The sequence below is a fragment of the Macaca thibetana genome, chromosome 16, assembly GCF_024542745.1.
Source record: "Macaca thibetana thibetana isolate TM-01 chromosome 16, ASM2454274v1, whole genome shotgun sequence".
In the NCBI taxonomy this organism is placed as follows: domain Eukaryota; kingdom Metazoa; phylum Chordata; class Mammalia; order Primates; family Cercopithecidae; genus Macaca; species Macaca thibetana.
This window is the reverse complement of record NC_065593.1, coordinates 25,749,927-25,768,724: the sequence shown is the minus strand read 5'-3', so window position 1 is coordinate 25,768,724 and position 18,798 is coordinate 25,749,927. Positions and strand designations below refer to the sequence as shown.

The following is an 18,798-nucleotide window of genomic DNA, read 5'->3' as shown; positions in this document are numbered from 1 at the left end:
CTTTCACCAAGTACACTGAGACATGCATGAAGCACCACTCCAGGCATGCTTGGAACCCAGAAAGGAGCAGCTCAGCCACTTACAGCAGTGCCAAGTCCATGCTTGAAAGTGCTCTATATAGTCAATTGTAGACAAAAATATTTCACAATTAAAGTAACTAGCCACAAAATATCAAAAAAGTATATATTTGGGTTTATTATAAACAAATTTTAAGCACTTATGTAAAGCTATCCACTCTTTGAATATTTTTAGTGTTCTGAGCCACAGCAGAAAAAAGCAATAATGTCTTATTTCTGAGTTAAACATAAACTTCAGGGTGGAAATCATCTTTTTTTCCAATGGCCTTGAAAGTAAACCTTTAAGGTACAATGCCCTGGCTCATTATGCTGACAAAAGTACAGTAATTTTTTAAAAGTTTTTAATACAAACATACCTTATTTACAATCTTCATTAAACTTTCCCTTTTGGAACAAAGCATATTCAATGTTACTTCTACCTACAATTTAACTCAGTGATACTCAACTAAGGGAGGAAGTATCATTCCTTCAGGCATATTTATTTGTTCATAGTGACTAGGAATGGGGGAGATGCAGCACAACTGGCATTTAATGAAGTGAGGCCAGAGATGTTAAAGGTCCTGCAAGGCCCAAGGCATCCTGCACAACAAAGGACTATCCTCCCAAAATGCTCACTAAACACATGCTGAGAAAAATTAAATGCGTCACCAAATAGCTTTATCAATAGTGAATTTTCCACTGCAGGAATGGATAGAATATGGGCAGCATTTATTTTAAATAAATACAACATTCAGGGCAAATGAGGGTAAAGAGTTATTTTCAACTCACCAGAGGCACAGTCTTAAAATGGAATTTGATTATAAACAGGACAAATATACTAAGTTATCAATGATTAAAGCCTCCTTTAAGGAAGGAAAATGTTGACCATTTTACCCATAAATGTGAGTATCTATCATTTGATAAAAGTGGAACAATGGAAAATAACACCTGAGAACTTTCAAAATAGGGTTGTTCATAATTACAAGAACAGAATTTTTAAAATCCACAGTCCAAATCTGATAAAGTTTTGCTGTCTATTTAATGTCTCCACATCAGAGTTGAAGCTTTCACAAGTACCTTTTAATGCTTTCACTTACTTTGTCTGATATGCTTTTGTATCTTGTGAATACCTACTTTAAAGTATGTTAATATTTCATTTTGTTTAAGAAAAATGAAATTTTACACTATGAATGAATTTAGGATCAAAAGATTTAAAAGTACCATCAAATACAGTCCCATCATTTTGTCAATGTGCTATACTAGACTACAACATAAATACTATTACTTTTAATTTAAATGGTAAGGTGGCAAGTCAATGTATCAAATGCTGTGAAAGGGCTAAGAGTATTCAAATAATATGTTTGAAAAGCTTTGGGATGAAAATTTTAAATTGTATTTTCAGTGGCATTTTTTTCAAGGACTTCTGATCTGAATAAAACATTTTAGATTTAATCTTTCCAAAGCATCTTATTAACTCCATCTTCCTTAATATGGTCCCTTCAGTCAAACTTAATATGAAACTTGATATGAAAAATTAAGTCAAACTTAATATGAAAAATACAAATATTTATCAATTATCAAATATAATCACTGTGGAGAAATTTTCCTATTTCATACATCTAAATTCAGAACCTTTTTGAAAACCAAGAGTGCATTTCTTAAAAAGAAATATGCAAAGAAAAGAACGAAAAAATTTTTTTTAGTAATTTAGCAATACCTTTTGGACTTACATTGGTGATGATTCGATGGAGTGAATTTACCAGCACATAGTGAAATGTAGAAGGTGAATTCTGAGCCAGGCAGATCTATAGAAAAAGAAAAACAAAGCAGATTATTTCTATGAGAAAAATACTCAGTAATACAAATGAAGTCAAAAAAAACAGCAAATAGAACTTTTTTTTTTTTTTTAAAAACACTAAGTTTTTAAGGTCTTGAAATGAACATCAATACATAATAGTGAGAAATACCGATAAAAGTAAACCTATTAATCTCTCTAGTCTTTTTGTTTATAAAGGATAACAGCATCAGTAAACATAGTTAGATAAAAACCAATGCTCTCACCTTAAAGTGTTGGTTGTTGTGAGGACTTATACGAAAGCAAGAAACAAGGCAGTCAATCATTAGATCCACATCTGCAGGCTGACTGCCTCTTGAGAATGGCTTACTTGGATTAAAAAGCAGGTTCTATAAAAACCCCAACAGAAAACAAAAGCCTTTAAATGCCCATGCAGTATTTCTTTACTAACATGTAATAACATCAACACATTATCCACACAGATGGCAGTAAAATTCAGTTGCCAGAAGAAGCACAAAGCACCAATACTGTAGTTCATCAGTCTGATACAACTGTTCCTATACTATATATAGGTTCCTTTCAGGTCCTAATAGACACATTATTTTAAACCTAAGTCTGTATATTTATGCTCATTTAAGAAAATGGTGTTTTCTTATTCTCAATCCATTTAGGCTGATGAACACAGAAAAAACAAAAGAAAGTCCTATGAACTTAACAATGAATCAGAACTTTAATGTTAGCAATTATCTTTGAAAAAATACTTATGCTAGAAAATTCATTTCATTTTCTTAAAGTTTGTAGTAGAGAAAGAATAAGCATGTTACCTTAAGATCAACCACCATGGACTGAACAAGTAGGAAAATGACAGAGTTATCTTCCCAATTGATGTAAGTACTTGCTTTACACAGTTTGACACAGGCAATTGCAGCACTTTCTGTCAGCTGCCTACTTCCTCCATGGCCAGCAAGAGCTTTTCGTAGACTGTCCAGAAATAACTTCTACAGAATTCAAATATAGCGATAAGATAATATATGAAGTTTCTTCTATTCCAGATTTACCTAATATTATAGCAAATTAACAGCCTCTAAAACTCATACTATAAAGAAGGCATAATTTATATTTGTAGTTTTCAATTTCATAATTTAAGTAGTGGTCATCATTTAAATGTTTCTCAAATTTAAAAAAAAAACCATGCTTTTTCTATTTTCTTTATTGAATTATTAAATGAATACAAAAAAACAGTCCTTCCCAAACAAGCTGCTTTCTGAACTTTTTTTTTTTCCCCCAAGATGGTGTCTTCCTCTGTTACCCAGGCTGGAATGCAAAGGCACAATCTCGGCTCATTGCAACCTCTGCCTCCCGGGGTCAAAGCGATTCTCCTGCCTCAGCCTCCAGAGTAGCTGGGTTTACAGGCGCCTGCCACCATGCCTGGCTAATTTTTGTATTTTCAGTAGAGACAGGATTTCACCATGTTGGCCAGGCTGGTCTTGAACCCCTGGGCTCAAGTGATCCTTCTGCCTCGGCCTCCCAAAGTGCTGGCATTACAGGCGTGAGCCACCACGCCTAGCCTTCAACTTTGAATTCAGCTGATCATATCTTCTTTTTGATATTTAAAGTCTAAATATTATACTATCTTGGCTCTGGCCTATGATAAATTGTTCCACCCTTTTGTAACACACCAGGTTATATTCAACCTTCAGCCTTCTAAATAGGAATATATTCAAGGCTGTTTTGTTGCTCTAAATTTGTTTCTCAAAAAAAATTACCTACTCTTGTGATGTTAATCCCTCTTTACAGTTCATTAACAAATTTCTTCACTTGGCTTTTCTCCTAAATGAGTATCTCACATCTCCACCTACATGTATGCTCAAATGTAACAAGTCAAGAACTAAACTCACCCAACACCAGCATAATATATTCTTCTCAAGTGTACATGGAACATTCTCCAAAACAGACCATATGTTAGGCTACAAAATAAGTCTTAATACATTTAAAGAAATTGAAATCATACAAAGTATGTTGTCTGATCATAATAGAAATGAAAAACCAACAGCAGATAAAAAACTAAAAAATTCACAAATACGTGAAAATTTGTGAATGTTAACAGATCAAAGGAAAAAATCACAAAGGAAATTAGAAAACAACTTGAGACAAATGAAAATGAAAACATAACATACTAAAACTTATAAGATGCAGTGAACGCATGGCTAAAAGAAAAATGTAAAGCTGTAAACATTAAAAAATAAGAAAGTTCTCATTCAATAACCTAACTATACACCTCAAGAAACTAGAAAAAGAGTAAACTACACCAAAGCTAGCAGAAGAAAGAAAATAATAAAGATTAGAGAGAAAACAGAGAACAGAAAAACAATGGAGAAAAATTACAAAACCAGAAGTTGATCCTTTGAAAAACTCAACAAAACTCTAGCTAGATCGTTTAACAAAAAAAGAAACAAATAAAAGAGAGACAGAGAGAAAGAACACCAAATTACTAAACTCAGATATGAAAGTGGTGACACGGTCAGATGCAGTGGCTCATGCCTGTAATCCCAGCACCTTGGGAAGCCAGGGCAGGCGAATCACTTGAGGTCAGGAGTTCAAGACCAGCCTGACCAACACGGTAAAACCCCCATCTCTGCTAAGAAGACAAAAATTACACAGGCATGGTGGTGCATGCCTGTAGTCCCAACTATTAGGGAAGCTGAGGCAGGAGAATCGCTTGAACCCAGGAGGCAGAGGTTGCAGTGAGCCAAGATCGTGTCACTGCACTCCAGCCTGGGAGAAACAGCAAGACTCCATCCCCGCACCCTCGTCCCCCCGCCCCCCCAAAAAAAGGAAAAAAGTGGTGACACTACTGATTTTACAAAAATAAAAAGAATTATGAGACGATACTATGTAAAACTATATGCCAACAATTTGGATAACCTGGATAAAATAGACAAATTTCTACAAACACACAATCTACCAAAACTAACTCATGAGGAAATGGAAAATCTAAATAGAACTATAACTAGTAAAGGGATTAAATCAGTAATCACAAAGCTCCCAAAGAAAAGGCCAGGACCAGATAGCTTTCACTGGTTGATTCTACCCAAAATTTAAAGAATGCTTCTCAAACACTTCCAAAAAACTAAAGCGAAGGGAACACTTCTCCTCAGTTATATGGTCCAACATTACTCTGATACCAAAGCCAGACAAAAATACTACCAAAGAAAACTACAGGCCAATATACCTTAGGAATACTGATGCATAACTCAACAAAATCAGCAGCCTATTAAAAGAATGACAAACACGACCAAGTGAAACTTACTCCAGGAGCACAAGATGATTCAACAACAAAAAAATCAATGTAATACACCACATCAATAGAATGAAGACGAAACTCCACATGATCATCTGAATCAATACAGAGAAACCACTTGACAAAGTTCACACCTTTTATGATAAAAAACACTCAAGCTGGGAATAGGAGGAAATTTCCTCAACATCATAAAACCCATATAGTAAAAACCAATAGCTAACAACATACTCAATAGTAAAAGATTGCAAGTTTTTCCCCTAAGACCAGGAACAGGATGGTGATGCCCACTTTTTCTTCTTCTATTCGGCATAATACTAGAAATTCTAGACAGAGCAAGTGGGCAAGAAAAAGATGGAAAAGTCATTCAAATTGGACAGAAAGAAGCACAATTATGTCTATTCACAGATGATATATGTAGAAATCCCTAAAGATGACACATACCAAAAACAATCTGTTAGAGCTAATAAATTCAAAGTCATACAATACAAATTCAGCACACAAAAATCAGCTAGATTTCTATACATTAGCAATGAAAAATACAAAAACGAAATTAAGAAAACAATTCCACTTATGATAGCATCAAAAATAAAATATACAGGAATTAAGAAGGTGAAAAACTTACACAATAAAAAACTACAAAACACTGCTGAAAGAAATTAAACATAAATAAATGGAAAGATATCCCACGTTCCTAGATTAAGGTAACAATATTACCCAAAGCAATATACAGATTCAATGCAATCCCTATCAAAATCCCAATGGTATTTTTTGCAAAAAAAAAAAAAAAAAAAAAAAAAAGAAAAGAAAAACCCGTCCTAAAATTCATATGAATCTCAAAGAACTGCATAATAGTCAAAATTGTCTTGAAAAAGAATAAAGTTGGATAACTCACACTTTCTTATTTGAAAACTTACTACAAAGCTACAGCAATCAAAACAATGTGGTACCAGCATAAGCACAGTCATACAGACCAATGGAATAGAGAGCCTAGAAAGAAACCCTCACACATATGACCAAACAATTTTTGACAAAGGTACTGAGACCGTTCAATGGAGAAAGGAGAGTCTTTTCAACAAATGATGCTAGGAAAACTGATTATCCACATGCAAAAGAATGAAGATGGACCCTTCTCTTACATCATATACAAAAATTAACTCAAAACAGATCAAAGACCAAAACTTAACAGTAAAGCTATAAAACTCCTAGAAGAAAATATAGGAAAAAAATATTTCCAACATTGCATTTGGCAAAGATTTCTTGTATATGATACCAAAAAAGCACAGGCAACAAAAGAAAAAAAACAGATAAACTGGACTTCATCAAAATAAAAACTTTTGTATAACAAAGGACACTATCAAGATGAAACAACAATCCACAGAGTGGGAGAAAATATTTGCAAATAACGTATCTCATAAGGGATGAATAACCAGAATATATTAAAAATTCCTATAACTAAAAAAAAAAAAAAATTTAGAGCCTTACAAATACTTTAGTTGTTTTAAAAAACTGAAAATAGATGAACTAAGCCATTGCCTCAAGAAATAACAATATAAATAAAATGAAAGCTAAAATTAATGAAACAGAAAAATTTAAATGCTAGGAAACAAAATCAAAGTCTAGGTTTTAAAGACCAATAAAATAGTAAACATGAACGAGGAAAAAGAGAAATGAGTAAACAGTTACAAACATGGATACTAAAGATAATTACATGAGAATATGGAAATATAACCTTTATGTAATTGTACAAGTAAAATATGTAAGTATTATATACAACTCTGCACTGATAAAATTGAAAAATATATTTTCTAGCAAAGAACAAACCATCAAAAGTGACTTTAAAAACAACAGAAATTCTTCAAAAAATTAAAAATAAAATAACGATATGATCCAGCAATTCCACTTCTGGATATATATTCAGAAGAATTAAAAGCAGGGTCTTGAAGTTATTTGTACACCCATGTTCACAGTAGCATTATTTGTAATAGCCAAAAGGTGGAAACAACCGAAAAATCCACTGGCATATAAATTTAGATAAATAAAATGTTGGTATACACATACAATGGAATATATCATTCAGCCTTAAAGAAGAAGGAAATCCTGACATGCTCCAACATGGATGAATACTATTTCAGCCATTAAAAAAAGAATGAAATCCTGTCTTTCATGGCAACACGAATGGAACTGGAGGACATTATACTAAGTAAAATAAGCCCATGTCCAAAAGACAAATACCGTATGAGTCCACTTATATGAGGTAGTCAATGATTCAGAGAGACAGAAAGTAAAAGGATGGTTGCCAGGAGTTGAGGGTAGGGAAGAAAGGAGAGCTGTTTAATAGACACAGAATTTGTTTTGCAAGATGAAAAGGTTTTGGAGATTGGTTGCACAACAATGTGAAAGATAGTGCTACTAAACTGTATACTTAAAAATGGCTAAGATGGTAAACTTTATTTTGTGTGTATTTTACTGCATACAAAGTTTTAAAAAGCGACAGAAAACCTACATAGATCCATTTATGGGAGTTCAAATAAAAGGTGATTAATGAGTTATTTTAAATAGGCAATAGGCTAGTTCTAGAAATAGCATAAGAAACCAGTAGCAGTAGTTGACTTAAGAAGAAAAGTATAAACTGAAGGTCAAGACTGAACAGGAAGCTTACTTTTCCACTGAATTTCCTTCCTGATGTATAGTGAAAATTTCCATTATGTCAATTTTTTTTCTTTAAAACTAATGATAAGCAAAAGTCAAAGGAAATCTTAACAGCTTCTAACCTTGATGATTTTATAATGATTTCTATCTAATTGGATAATTTCTATTATTTAAATTATTCCAGGCCATAGAAAAGACTGATAGTTTCCGAACTCACATTACTAATTTGACACAAATAACTGTTAGAATAATTAGTTACTTTCAAAAGTGATAATGCATATTATGTTAAATATACACATTTTCTAAGCATCAGAAAGCTGAAGCACTGGAAGGAAATGTTTTATTAAGTAGCTACCCAAATAATACATTTGCCAATAGCCAACCAAGTTTACCTCACACACACACAAATGAACATACTAAAAGTATGGATTTCCAAATATATTTCAGCTCCAAATTTAAAGTGAATGTTTATATAACATAGAAACTATCTGACTGGATACAATTCAGCTCTAAAACTAGAGTTCAGGGCCCTTTATCTTTTGTTATTAATTTTAAATTTTTTGATGTATTAATGTTTATGAAGAACATAGTAATGTTTCCATAGATATAGAGATCAAATCAAGGTAATTAGCATATCCATCATCTCATTTATCATTTCTTTGTCCTGGGAACAGTCAAAAACCTCCTCCTAGTTCTTTGAAACTGTGTAACATATTGTTAATTACAGTCATCTTACAGTGGTATACAACACTAGAACTTACTCTTCCTATCTAGTTGTAACTTTGAATCCTTTAACAAATCGCTCCCTACCCTGCCTGCGCCCTATCCTTCCCAGCCTGTAGTATTCTGTTCTACTTTTTACTTCTATGAGATCAACTTTTTTAGCTTCCATGTATGAACAAGAACATGCAGTGTTTAACGTTCTGTCCCTGGTTTATTTCACTTAATATAATGTCCTCCAATTCAATCTATGTGCCTCAAAATACAGAATTTCATTCTTTTTTATGGCTGAATACTATTCCACTGTGTATATATACCATATTTTCTTTATGCATTCATCTGTTGTTAGATACTTAGGATGATTCCATATCTCGGCCATTGTGAATAGTGCTGCAATAAACATGGGGGTGCAGATGTCCCTTCCTTTGGATAAATGTCCAATAATGAATTGTTGGATCACATGGTAGTTCTAGTTGCAGTTTTTTGAGGAACCTTCTCACTGTTCTCCATAGTGGCTGTACTAGTTTACATTCCCACTAGCCACATTTAAGAATTCACTTATCTCCACACCTTTGCCAGCACTTGCTAATTTTTGTCTTTTTGATAGTAGCCATTCTAACCAGGATAAGATGATATCTCACTGTGGTTTTGATTTGCATTCCCTGATGACTAGTGATGTTGAGCTTTTTAAAAAAATGTGTCTGTTGGTCATGTGTCTGTCTTCTTTTAAGAAATTCTATTCAGGTCATTTGCCCATTTTTAAATTGGATTCTTTTTTTTTATTTGCTGTCAAGACGTCAGAGTTCCTTGTATATTCTGGATATTAATCCTCTGCTGGATACATACTTTGCAAATATTTTCTCCTATTCTGTAGGTTGTCTTCTCACTCTGCCAATTGTTTCCTTTGCATTAATGTTAATTTTTTAAAGAAAAGTAACTTAAATGCTTGATAATATGGAATTTAAAATATGGTACATTCAAGCTGGGTGCAATGGCGCATGCTTATGGCTGCAGCTATCTGAAGGTTGAGGTGGAAGAGGATCGCATAAGCCCAGAAGTTTGAGACCAGCCTGGGCAACATAATAGCAAGACTTAGTCTCTTTTTAAAAAAATGGTATGTTCAATTTGGGGAACACCTTACAGCAGTTAAAGCCAACGACCTAGATGAACAATAGTTCTCAAATTTCAATGTGCATTAACAACCACTTGAAAGGACTTAATAAAAACTGCTGTTTTTAGTGAGAAACTAAATATTTAGTAGAAACTAAGAACTGGCATTTCTCACAAGTTTCCAGGTGATGCTGATGCTGCTGGTCTAAAGACCACACTTTGAGAAACACTGAACTATATACCTATCTGTCTATCTCCCCATCCTCATAAAAATGTAAAAGCTAGACTGGAAGAATACACATTTAACCCTTTGCAGTAGCTGTCCCTGGGAAAGAAGAAAAAGAAATTAGTGGGATTTGTAATTAAGTGAGAATTTATGGAAGTATTACTTGTTCACAACTTTTAAAAGCCATATAAGGACTAAGCTCTGATGTTTTAACTTGCCCAAATTCCTACCTAAGGGGTCTAAGGGAGGTATGCCCTACAAACCATAAGTTCTCATCAGATGGGTTTTATTTGACCCTATATATCGTGACTTACTTTTCAATCTGACTCTGGCATAACATTATGAGACAAGGACAAAATATTTAGCCCCGAAATATATTTTCTTGCCATACCTTGAAATTGCCATGCAAGGTCTCTTGTGGGAAAAAAATCCACATTCTATAGAGAATCCCCTTTTCCCTTTGTTTTCCTTCCTTCCTTTCCAGATCCAGGAGATAATCGACTAAGAGCCAGGCACCCTTTTAGGTCTAGTAAGAAACATTTTACGACCTGCTCTCTGAAGTTTGCTGAGAGATTCCTCGGCGCAACAAAACCTGGTCTCCATAATCCTTTATCCTTTATCTTAACCTGGACACTCCTTTCCATTAATCCCAAGTCTTAGACGAACTCAACCGTCAACTAGAAAATGTTTAAAGTTACCTATAGCCTGGAAGCCCCCACTTTGAGTTGTCCCACCTTTCTAAACCAAACCAATGTATTTCTTAAATGTATTTGATTGATGCTTCATGCCTTCCTAAAATATATCAAACCAAGCTGTACCCCAACCACTTTTGGGCACATGTTCTCAGGACCTCCTGAGGGCTGTGTCACTCATATTTGGTTCAGAATAAATCTCTTAAAATATTTTATAGAGTTTGACTCTTTTCGTGGACACATATGTAAATTTCTCAAAAGACGAGCAAAATATAAAAATGTTAACAGGAGTATGGGGAACTGTTACATTCTTTGTACATTTCAAATATTTCTTTTTAAAAAAAGATACTACAGTCAAAAGAAACAGGTGACTGGAAAATATTTACAGACTAAAAATGTAGGATTACTGCTCTTAATATACAAAAAATTTCACAAATTCATAAGGAACTGGAAGCAACATAACAGAATAGGTAAAGAAGTCAACAGACACCTGCAAAAGAAAACATGCAAATGGCAAAGAAACATATGAACTGTTTCCAAACCTCAGTAACCTTAAAAAGAATAAAAATTACAATGAGATACTATCTTTGTTCTCAGTATCTGAGAATTTTAATTAGTGCTCTCATTTGGAAAATTAATGTTTAGGTCAATACTTTTTTCTTTTATATCACTTATTAAATACGAACTTTCAGAATAGTCATGTAACCACAACCACAATCATGACATAGAACATTTCAATCATCACCACAATCAATCACCTACTGCTCCTTTGCAATAAATTTCCTCCCCTAACTCCCACTCCTGACATCCACTTATCTGCTTTCTGTCCTGAATTTTGTCTTCTCTAGAAGTTTTAAAAGAAATCACATAGCATGTCATCTTTCTTTCACTTAGCATAATATTTTTGAGATTTACACATGTTGCAAGTCAGTAGTTAGTTCCTTTTTATTGCTGAATAGTATTCCATGGCTTCAAGGCATCACCATTGGTTTATTCATTCACCAGCTGATGGACACTTGGGCTGTTTTCAAATTTAGGCAATTATAAATATGTATACTCGAGTATACATCCTTGAGAGAAGGTATATGCCTCTGTGTGATTTTTTTATTTTCATATTATAGGTACACAACGTAATTTTCATTTTCTTCAAGACTGTAACACCTTCAACATTCGTATTTATGGATTAATATTCACAGATATGTTTAATCTATATGCATATTCTTGTTCCTAATCTTATGTTATCATTCTATGCTTGAAAATTTATGACATATTTTTAATGCTAGTATATACTGTTTGCTTCCTTTCTGAATGCCATTTTTCAGCTTTATTGAGGTATGATCGAAAAATAAAAATTGTATATATTTAAGGTGTACAACATGATATTCTGATAAACTTATATATTCTAAAATAAGTACCACAATCAAGGTAATTAACATATCCATCACATCACACAGTTTACCTCTGAAAGAGAAGGTAAGAATACCTGAGATGAGATACTATCTTACTTTATTAGTGTGGCAAAAATTTTAAAGATTGAAAAACAGCTATTCCTGATAAAAATGCAGGAAAATAGGCAATTCAGTGGGGATGAAACTGTGACCTGCTGCAACTACTGGGGAACATAAATCTGGTAATAACTATTACAAATTTTAAATGCAAATGTTCTCAACACAGAACCCCCAGATTTGGGATTCTAGTCTATAGAATTAAGAGCATCAGTTAACAAGAATATATTAAAAAGATATTTACTTAAGGCTTAGCTATAGTGTCAAAAAACTGAAAACATCTGAATATCCACCCATTCAGCAAAATGGCTGAGTAAATGAGGCTCATTAGTGTAACAGAATGTTACCTAATATTGAAAGGAATGTGTTAGATCTCTATCAACTATTTTGAGGAACAGCTAAAATACTTTCTTAGATAAATAACGAGGGAGAGTAATGTGCATAAAATAATTTCATTTTAAAATACAACCAACACCACCCTACGTATGTATGTGTACTTTGCATTTGAATGTATGGGTAAATAGATGTGAGTGGAAGAATACATACCAGCCAATAACACTAACTAGCTTAGAGGGAATGTGAGTAGAAAAGGATGAGAATACTATTTTATTTTATTATTTTATTTTTTATTTTTTTGTTTTTTGAGATGGAGTCTCGCTCTGTCACCCAGGCTGGAGTGCAGTGGCGTGATCTCAGCTCATGGCAACCTCCACCTCCCAGGTTCAAGCAATTCTCCCTGCCTCATCCTGCAGAGTAGCTGGGATCGCAGGCGCCTGCCACCACATCCAGCTATTTTTTTTTGTAATACATTTTTTTAAATATATTTTTTAGCCAGGCGCAGTAGCTCATGCCTATAATCCTGGCACTTTGGGAGGCCAAGGCAGGCGGATCACCTGAGGTCGTGAGTTCGAGAGCAGCTTGAACAACATGGAGAAACCCCATCTCTACTAAAAATACAAAATTAGCCAGGCCTGGTGGTGCACGCCTGTCATCCCAGCTACTCAGGAGGCTGAGGCAGGAGAATCGCTTGAACCCAGGAGGTGGGGGTTGCAGTGAGCCGAAATCGTGCCATTGCACTCCAGCCTGGGCAACGAGAGTGAAACTCCGTCTCAAAATAAATAAATAAATAATACTTTTTTAAAAATCCAGAAAGATATAAAAATCTAAACTTTTAAATCTAGAAAATACCAGAGAAATATTAAAAAGCATACTTCAAAAATCTTGGCACATGCCAGACAAAAAGGTCACACGCTGAATGATTCCATTTATATGAAATGTCTAGTTTAGAATAAGTAAATCTATAGAGACAAACTAGATTACTAGTTGTGAGTGAGGCGAGAGGAATGGGGGGAAGTGATTACTAACGGGTTTCTTTTTGGGAAGATGAAAATGTTCTGCACAGAAACAATGGTGATGATTGTACAACTTTGTTAATGTAGTAAAATCGCTGAATTTTACACTTCAAAAACATAAATTTTATGGTATGTGAATTATATCTCAATAAAATGACTAATATCTTGTGGGAAGAGAAGTCTGACCAAAAAAGCTAGGAGACAAAAAAGAACAAGGCTGAGGTGACTACATGCAAATTGTAAATATCTATATAGTAAAAAGAACTCATAAAGTTTAAAAATGAAACCAAATAAAAATGTACACATATACCCTTACAAATCAATAAAAGACAAACAATTTGCGTGGTGGCGCACGCCTGTAATCCCAGCACTTTGGGAGGCCGAGGTGGGAGGATCATGAGGTCAGGAGATTGAGACCATCCTGGCTAACACGGTGAAACCCCGTCTCTACTAAAAATGCAAAAAATTAGCCGTGCGTGGCAGCGTGCGCCTGTAGTCCCAGCTACTTGGGAGGCTGAGGCAGGAGAATGGCGTGAACCTGGGAGGCGGAGCTTGCAGTGAGCCGAGATCGCACCACTGCACTCCAGCCTGGGCGACTGAGTGAGACTGCATCTCAAAAAAAAAAAAAAGACAACAATTCAATGGAAAAATTAGCAATTCCCTGAAGATATACAAATAACCAATAAACACTTAGAAAGCTACAGTTGTGATTATTAAAATGTAAATTCACTCAAGAGTACTACTGAATTTATAGCTTTTTATTTATTTCTATTTTTCCAATAAACAACAAAACAAAACACCCTACTGTATTAGTCAGGGTTCTCTAGAGGACAGAATTAATGGAATAGATACTTATATAAAGGGGAGTTTATTAAGTATTAACTCACACGATCACGTGGTCTCACAACAGGCTGCTGCAGGGTAAGGAGCAAGGAGAGCCAGTCCAAGTTCCAAAACTGAAGAACTTGGAGTCCGACGCTGGAGGGCAGGAAGTATCCAGCACAGGAGGAAGATGCAGGCTGGGAGGCTACGCCCATCTCTCTTTTCACATTTTTCTGCCTGCTTATATTCTAGCCACACTGGCAGCCGATTAGGTGGTAGCCACCCAGATTAAGGGTGGGTCTGCCTTTCCCAGTCCACTGACTCAAATGTCAATCTCCTTTGGCAAAACCCTCACAGACACACCCAGGATCAATACTTGGTATCCTTCAATCCAATCAAGTTGACACTCAGTATTAACCATCACAAGTCCACCCCTTGTCAACTTGAACCCATACACATCTCCTGAGATCATACACGATCTTCAAATAAAGACAATAATAAGGTCATAATTACACCTAACATAATACAACTATCCTTCGTACAACCAGAAACACATCTATCCCAACCCAAATACTAAAAGTTAATAATACTTAAATGCTGATGTGAAGTCAATAAATCTTAAGCCATATGATAAAAGAAAAAGGAAATAAAATGAAGATATTTTCTTAGTACAGGTGTATACATGCACAAACATTTTTAACAAAAGGAACAGGAAATAATCATGACAATTACGGTCCTGGTTTCTCCAGCTGGTCATGCAGTTGCAGCTGGTATTGATGACTACCTTCTTCGGCTACCCATTCTGTATTCCCTTTGCCTTCAGCAAGCACCTCAGCAGGTGGTGGTGTTTTTTCCTGGTAGAGTGACCCAAACCTTCATTCCTCTGGGTATGGGTTATTTGTAGTCCTGCCTGGATGGGGCTGTTGTAGTTTCCCATTTACCTTAATCACAGGGCATGGTAATACATGGTAATACTAAGAGAAACCCTAATGGATCTCCACGCATACTCTTCTTTACCTCCACTGTGGAGTAGTAGACTGATTTCATCTCGATAGTCAGGGTCAATCACCCCAGCCAATACTGTTAACTCCCTTCTTAGTCTGTTGACTTAAAGGTAGGAGGAGCCCAAGGTGTGTCCAGGTGGCAATCTTAACTTCCAGTTTAATGGAATCGTCGTCGTGTCTCCTGGTGGCAGCGTTCCTCCCTCTGGAACTAAGACTTCTAGGCCAGCAGAACGTAATGTCGCAAGAACAGGAAGCAAAAATTTTCTAGTGGATCACTAGGGGTGATGGTGAGTAATTCCTGGACCCATGAATACTGGCTATGGGAGAAACAGTACCATATATTGGACACTGATTCAGGGCATACACAGCCTTCTGGAAAACTTTGCCCCAGCCTTGCAAAGTACTGTCATCTAGTTGGCGTTGTAATTGTGACTTCAAAAGGCCATTCCACTGTTTTATCAATCCAGCTGCTTCAGGACGGTGGGGGAACATGGTAAGACCAGTGTGGCCAGGCACACTGGCTCACACCTGTAATCCCAGAACTTTAGGAGGCCGAGGCGGGTGGATACAAGGTCAACAGATCAAGACCATCCTGGCCAACATGGTGAAATTCCATCACTACTAAAAATACAAAAATTAGCTGGGCATGGTGGCACATGCATGTAGTTCCAGGTACTTGGGAGACTGAGGCAGAAGAATCGCTTGAACCCAGGAGGCGGAAGTTGCAGTGAGCCGAGATTGCGCCACTGCACTCCAGCCTGGCAACAGAGCGAGACTCCGTCTCAAAAAACCAAACAACAACAACAAAAACACAAAACAGTGAATTCCATGAGCATGAGCCCACTACCACACTTCTTTAGCCGGAAAGTGAGTGCCTTGGTCAGAGGCAATGCTGTGTGGAATACCATGACGGTGGGTAAGGCATTCTGTGAGCCCATGGATGGTAATCTTGGCAGAAGCATTGCGTGCAGGATAGGCAAACCCATATCAGGAGTAAGTGTCTATTTCAGTGAGGACAAACCTCTGCCCTTTCCATGATGGAAGAGGTCCACTATAATCAACCTGCCAGAAGGTAGCTGGCTGATCAACCCGAGGAATGGTGTCAGATCGAGGGCTCAGCGTTGGTCTCTGCTGTTGGCAAATTGGGCACTCAGCAGTGGCAGTAGCCAGGCCAGCCTTGGTGAGCGGAAATCCATGTTGCTGAGCCCATGCATAACCTCTATCCCTGCCTCCATGGCCACTTTGTTTATGGGCCCATTGGGCGAGGAGAGGGGTAGCTGGGGAAAGAGGCTGAGTGGTATCCACAAAACAGGTCATCCTATCCACTTGATTATTAAAATCCTCTGCTCAGGTCACCCACTGGTGAGCACTCACAGAGATACAAACATCTTCACAAGTTTTTAACCACTCAAAGAGGTCTATCCACATACCTCTTCCCCAAATCTCTTTGTCAACAGTTTTCCAATCATGCTTCTTCCAAATCCCTGACCATCCAGCCAAATCACTGGCTACAGCCCATGAATCAGTATATAATTGCACATCTGGCCATTTCTCCTTCCATGCAAAGTGTACAACCATGTGCAATGCTCAAATTTCTGCCCACTGGGAAGATTTCCCTTTACTGCTGTCCTTCAGGGATGTCCTAGAAAGGGGCTGAAGTGCTGCAGCTGTCCACTTTCAGGTGGTGTCTGCATATTGTACAGAACCATCTGTGAACCAGGCCCTAGTCTTCTCTTCTTCTGCCAAATGATCATAGGGAACTCCCTATGAGGCCATCGGTACAGGTTGGGAAGAGAAGGCAGGGTGGCAGGAGTGGAGACCATGGGCATTTGAGCCACTTCCTCGTGTAGCTTACTTGTGCCTTCAGGACCTGCTTGAGCCCAATCTTGTATGTACCACTTCCATTTGATGATGGAATGCTGCTGTGCATGGCCCCCTTTATGGCTAGATGGGTCAGAAAGCACCCAGTTGATGATAGGCAGTTCAGGTCACACAGTGACTTGAAGACCCACAGTCAAACGTTCAGTTTCCACCAAAGCCCAGTAACAGGTCAAGAGCTGTCTCTCAAAAGGAGAGCAGTTATCTGCAGAAGATGGCAGGGTCTTGCTCCAAAATCCTAGAGTCCTCCGCTGTGATTTACCTACGGGGGCCTGCCAAAGGCTCCAAACAGCATCCTTATCTGTCATTGACACTTCAAACACCATTGGATCTGCTGGGTCATATGGCCCAAGTGGCAGAGCAGCTTGCACAGCAGCCTGGACCTGCTGCAGAGCATTCTCCTGTTCTGGACCCCACTCAAAACTGGCAGTCTTTTGGGTCACTGGATAAATGGGCCAGGGTAACACACCTAAATGAGAAATGTTGCCTCCAAAATTCAAATAGGCCCACTAGGCGTTGTGCCTCTTTCTTTTTTGTAGGAGGGGCCAAATGCCGCAACTTATCCTTCACCTTAGAAAGAATATCTTGACAGGCCCCACACCCCTGGAGCCCTAGAAATTTTACTGAGGCAGAAGGTCCCTGAGTTTTAGTCGGATTTATTTCCCATTCTCTGGCATCCAAATGTCTCACCAATAAGTCCAGCGCATTTGCTACTGCTTGCTCACTGAATCCAATCAGCATATCATCATCAATGTAATGGGCCAGTGCGATATGTTGTGGAAGTGAAACTCGATCAAGGTCTCTCCAAGTAAGATCATGACACAGAACTGGAGAGCTGATACACCACCGAGGTAGGATAGTAAAGGTATATCCTACCTCCGCTGAAGGCAAATTGCTTCTGATGGGTCTTATGGACAGGAATGGAGAAAAAGGTATTTGCCAAGTCAATGGCTGCACACCAGGTACCAGGAGATGTGTTAATTTGCTCGAGCAGTGAAACCACATCTGGAACAGCAGCTGCAATTGGAGTCACCACTTGGTTAAGCTAACAATTATCCACTGTCATTCCCCAAGACCCATCTGTCTTCTGCACAGGCGAAATGGAAGAGATGAACGAAGATGTGGGGAGAATCACCACCTCTGAGTCTTTCCAAGTCCTTGACGGTGTCACTAATCTCCACAGTCGCTCCAGGGATGCAATATTGTTTTTGATTTACTATTTTTCTAGTTAGAGGCAGCTTTAATGGCTTCCATTTGGCCTTTCCCACTATAGTAATAGGCCTCATCCTACCAGTCAGGGAGCCAATGTGGGTGTTCTGCCAGCTGCTAAGTATGTCTATGTCAATTATGCATCTGGCACTGGGGAAATGACCACAGGATGAGTCCAGGGACCCACTGTAAGTCAGACCTGAGCTAAAACTCCATTAATTTACCTGACCTCCATAAGCCCCTACTTTAACTGGAGGACCACAATGACATTTTGGGTCTCCTGGAATCAATGTCAGCGTAGAGCCAGTGTCCAGTAGTCCCCAAAATGTCTGATCATTTCCTTTTCCCCAGTGCACAGTTACCCTGGTAAAAGGCCAGAGGTCTCCTTGGGGAAGGATGGGAGAAAGATTCACTGCATAAACTGTCACTAATATAGTGGGGTCTTTCCTCAAGGGGACCCGACCCCAGCTTTCATTCAA

The 18,798-nt window shown here is 37.3% G+C and overlaps 1 protein-coding gene across 5 annotated transcripts in view; it reads right to left on the bottom strand.

The window, feature by feature from the left end:
* The window catches only part of NF1 (neurofibromin 1), a 293,463-nt gene that overhangs the window by 173,484 nt on the left and 101,181 nt on the right, over positions 1–18,798 (bottom strand). For 3 of the 5 annotated variants that reach the window (XM_050763772.1, XM_050763768.1, XM_050763770.1), the window contains exons 9-12: positions 2,676–2,849; positions 2,118–2,240; positions 1,787–1,861; positions 84–113 (exon numbers count right to left, since the gene is read on the bottom strand). In XM_050763772.1, coding sequence (XP_050619729.1) covers positions 84–113; positions 1,787–1,861; positions 2,118–2,240; positions 2,676–2,849 — 402 coding nt within the window. The remainder of the gene's footprint in view (positions 1–83; positions 114–1,786; positions 1,862–2,117; positions 2,241–2,675; positions 2,850–18,798) is intronic. The other 2 variants (XM_050763771.1, XM_050763769.1) reach the window with 1 other exon arrangement.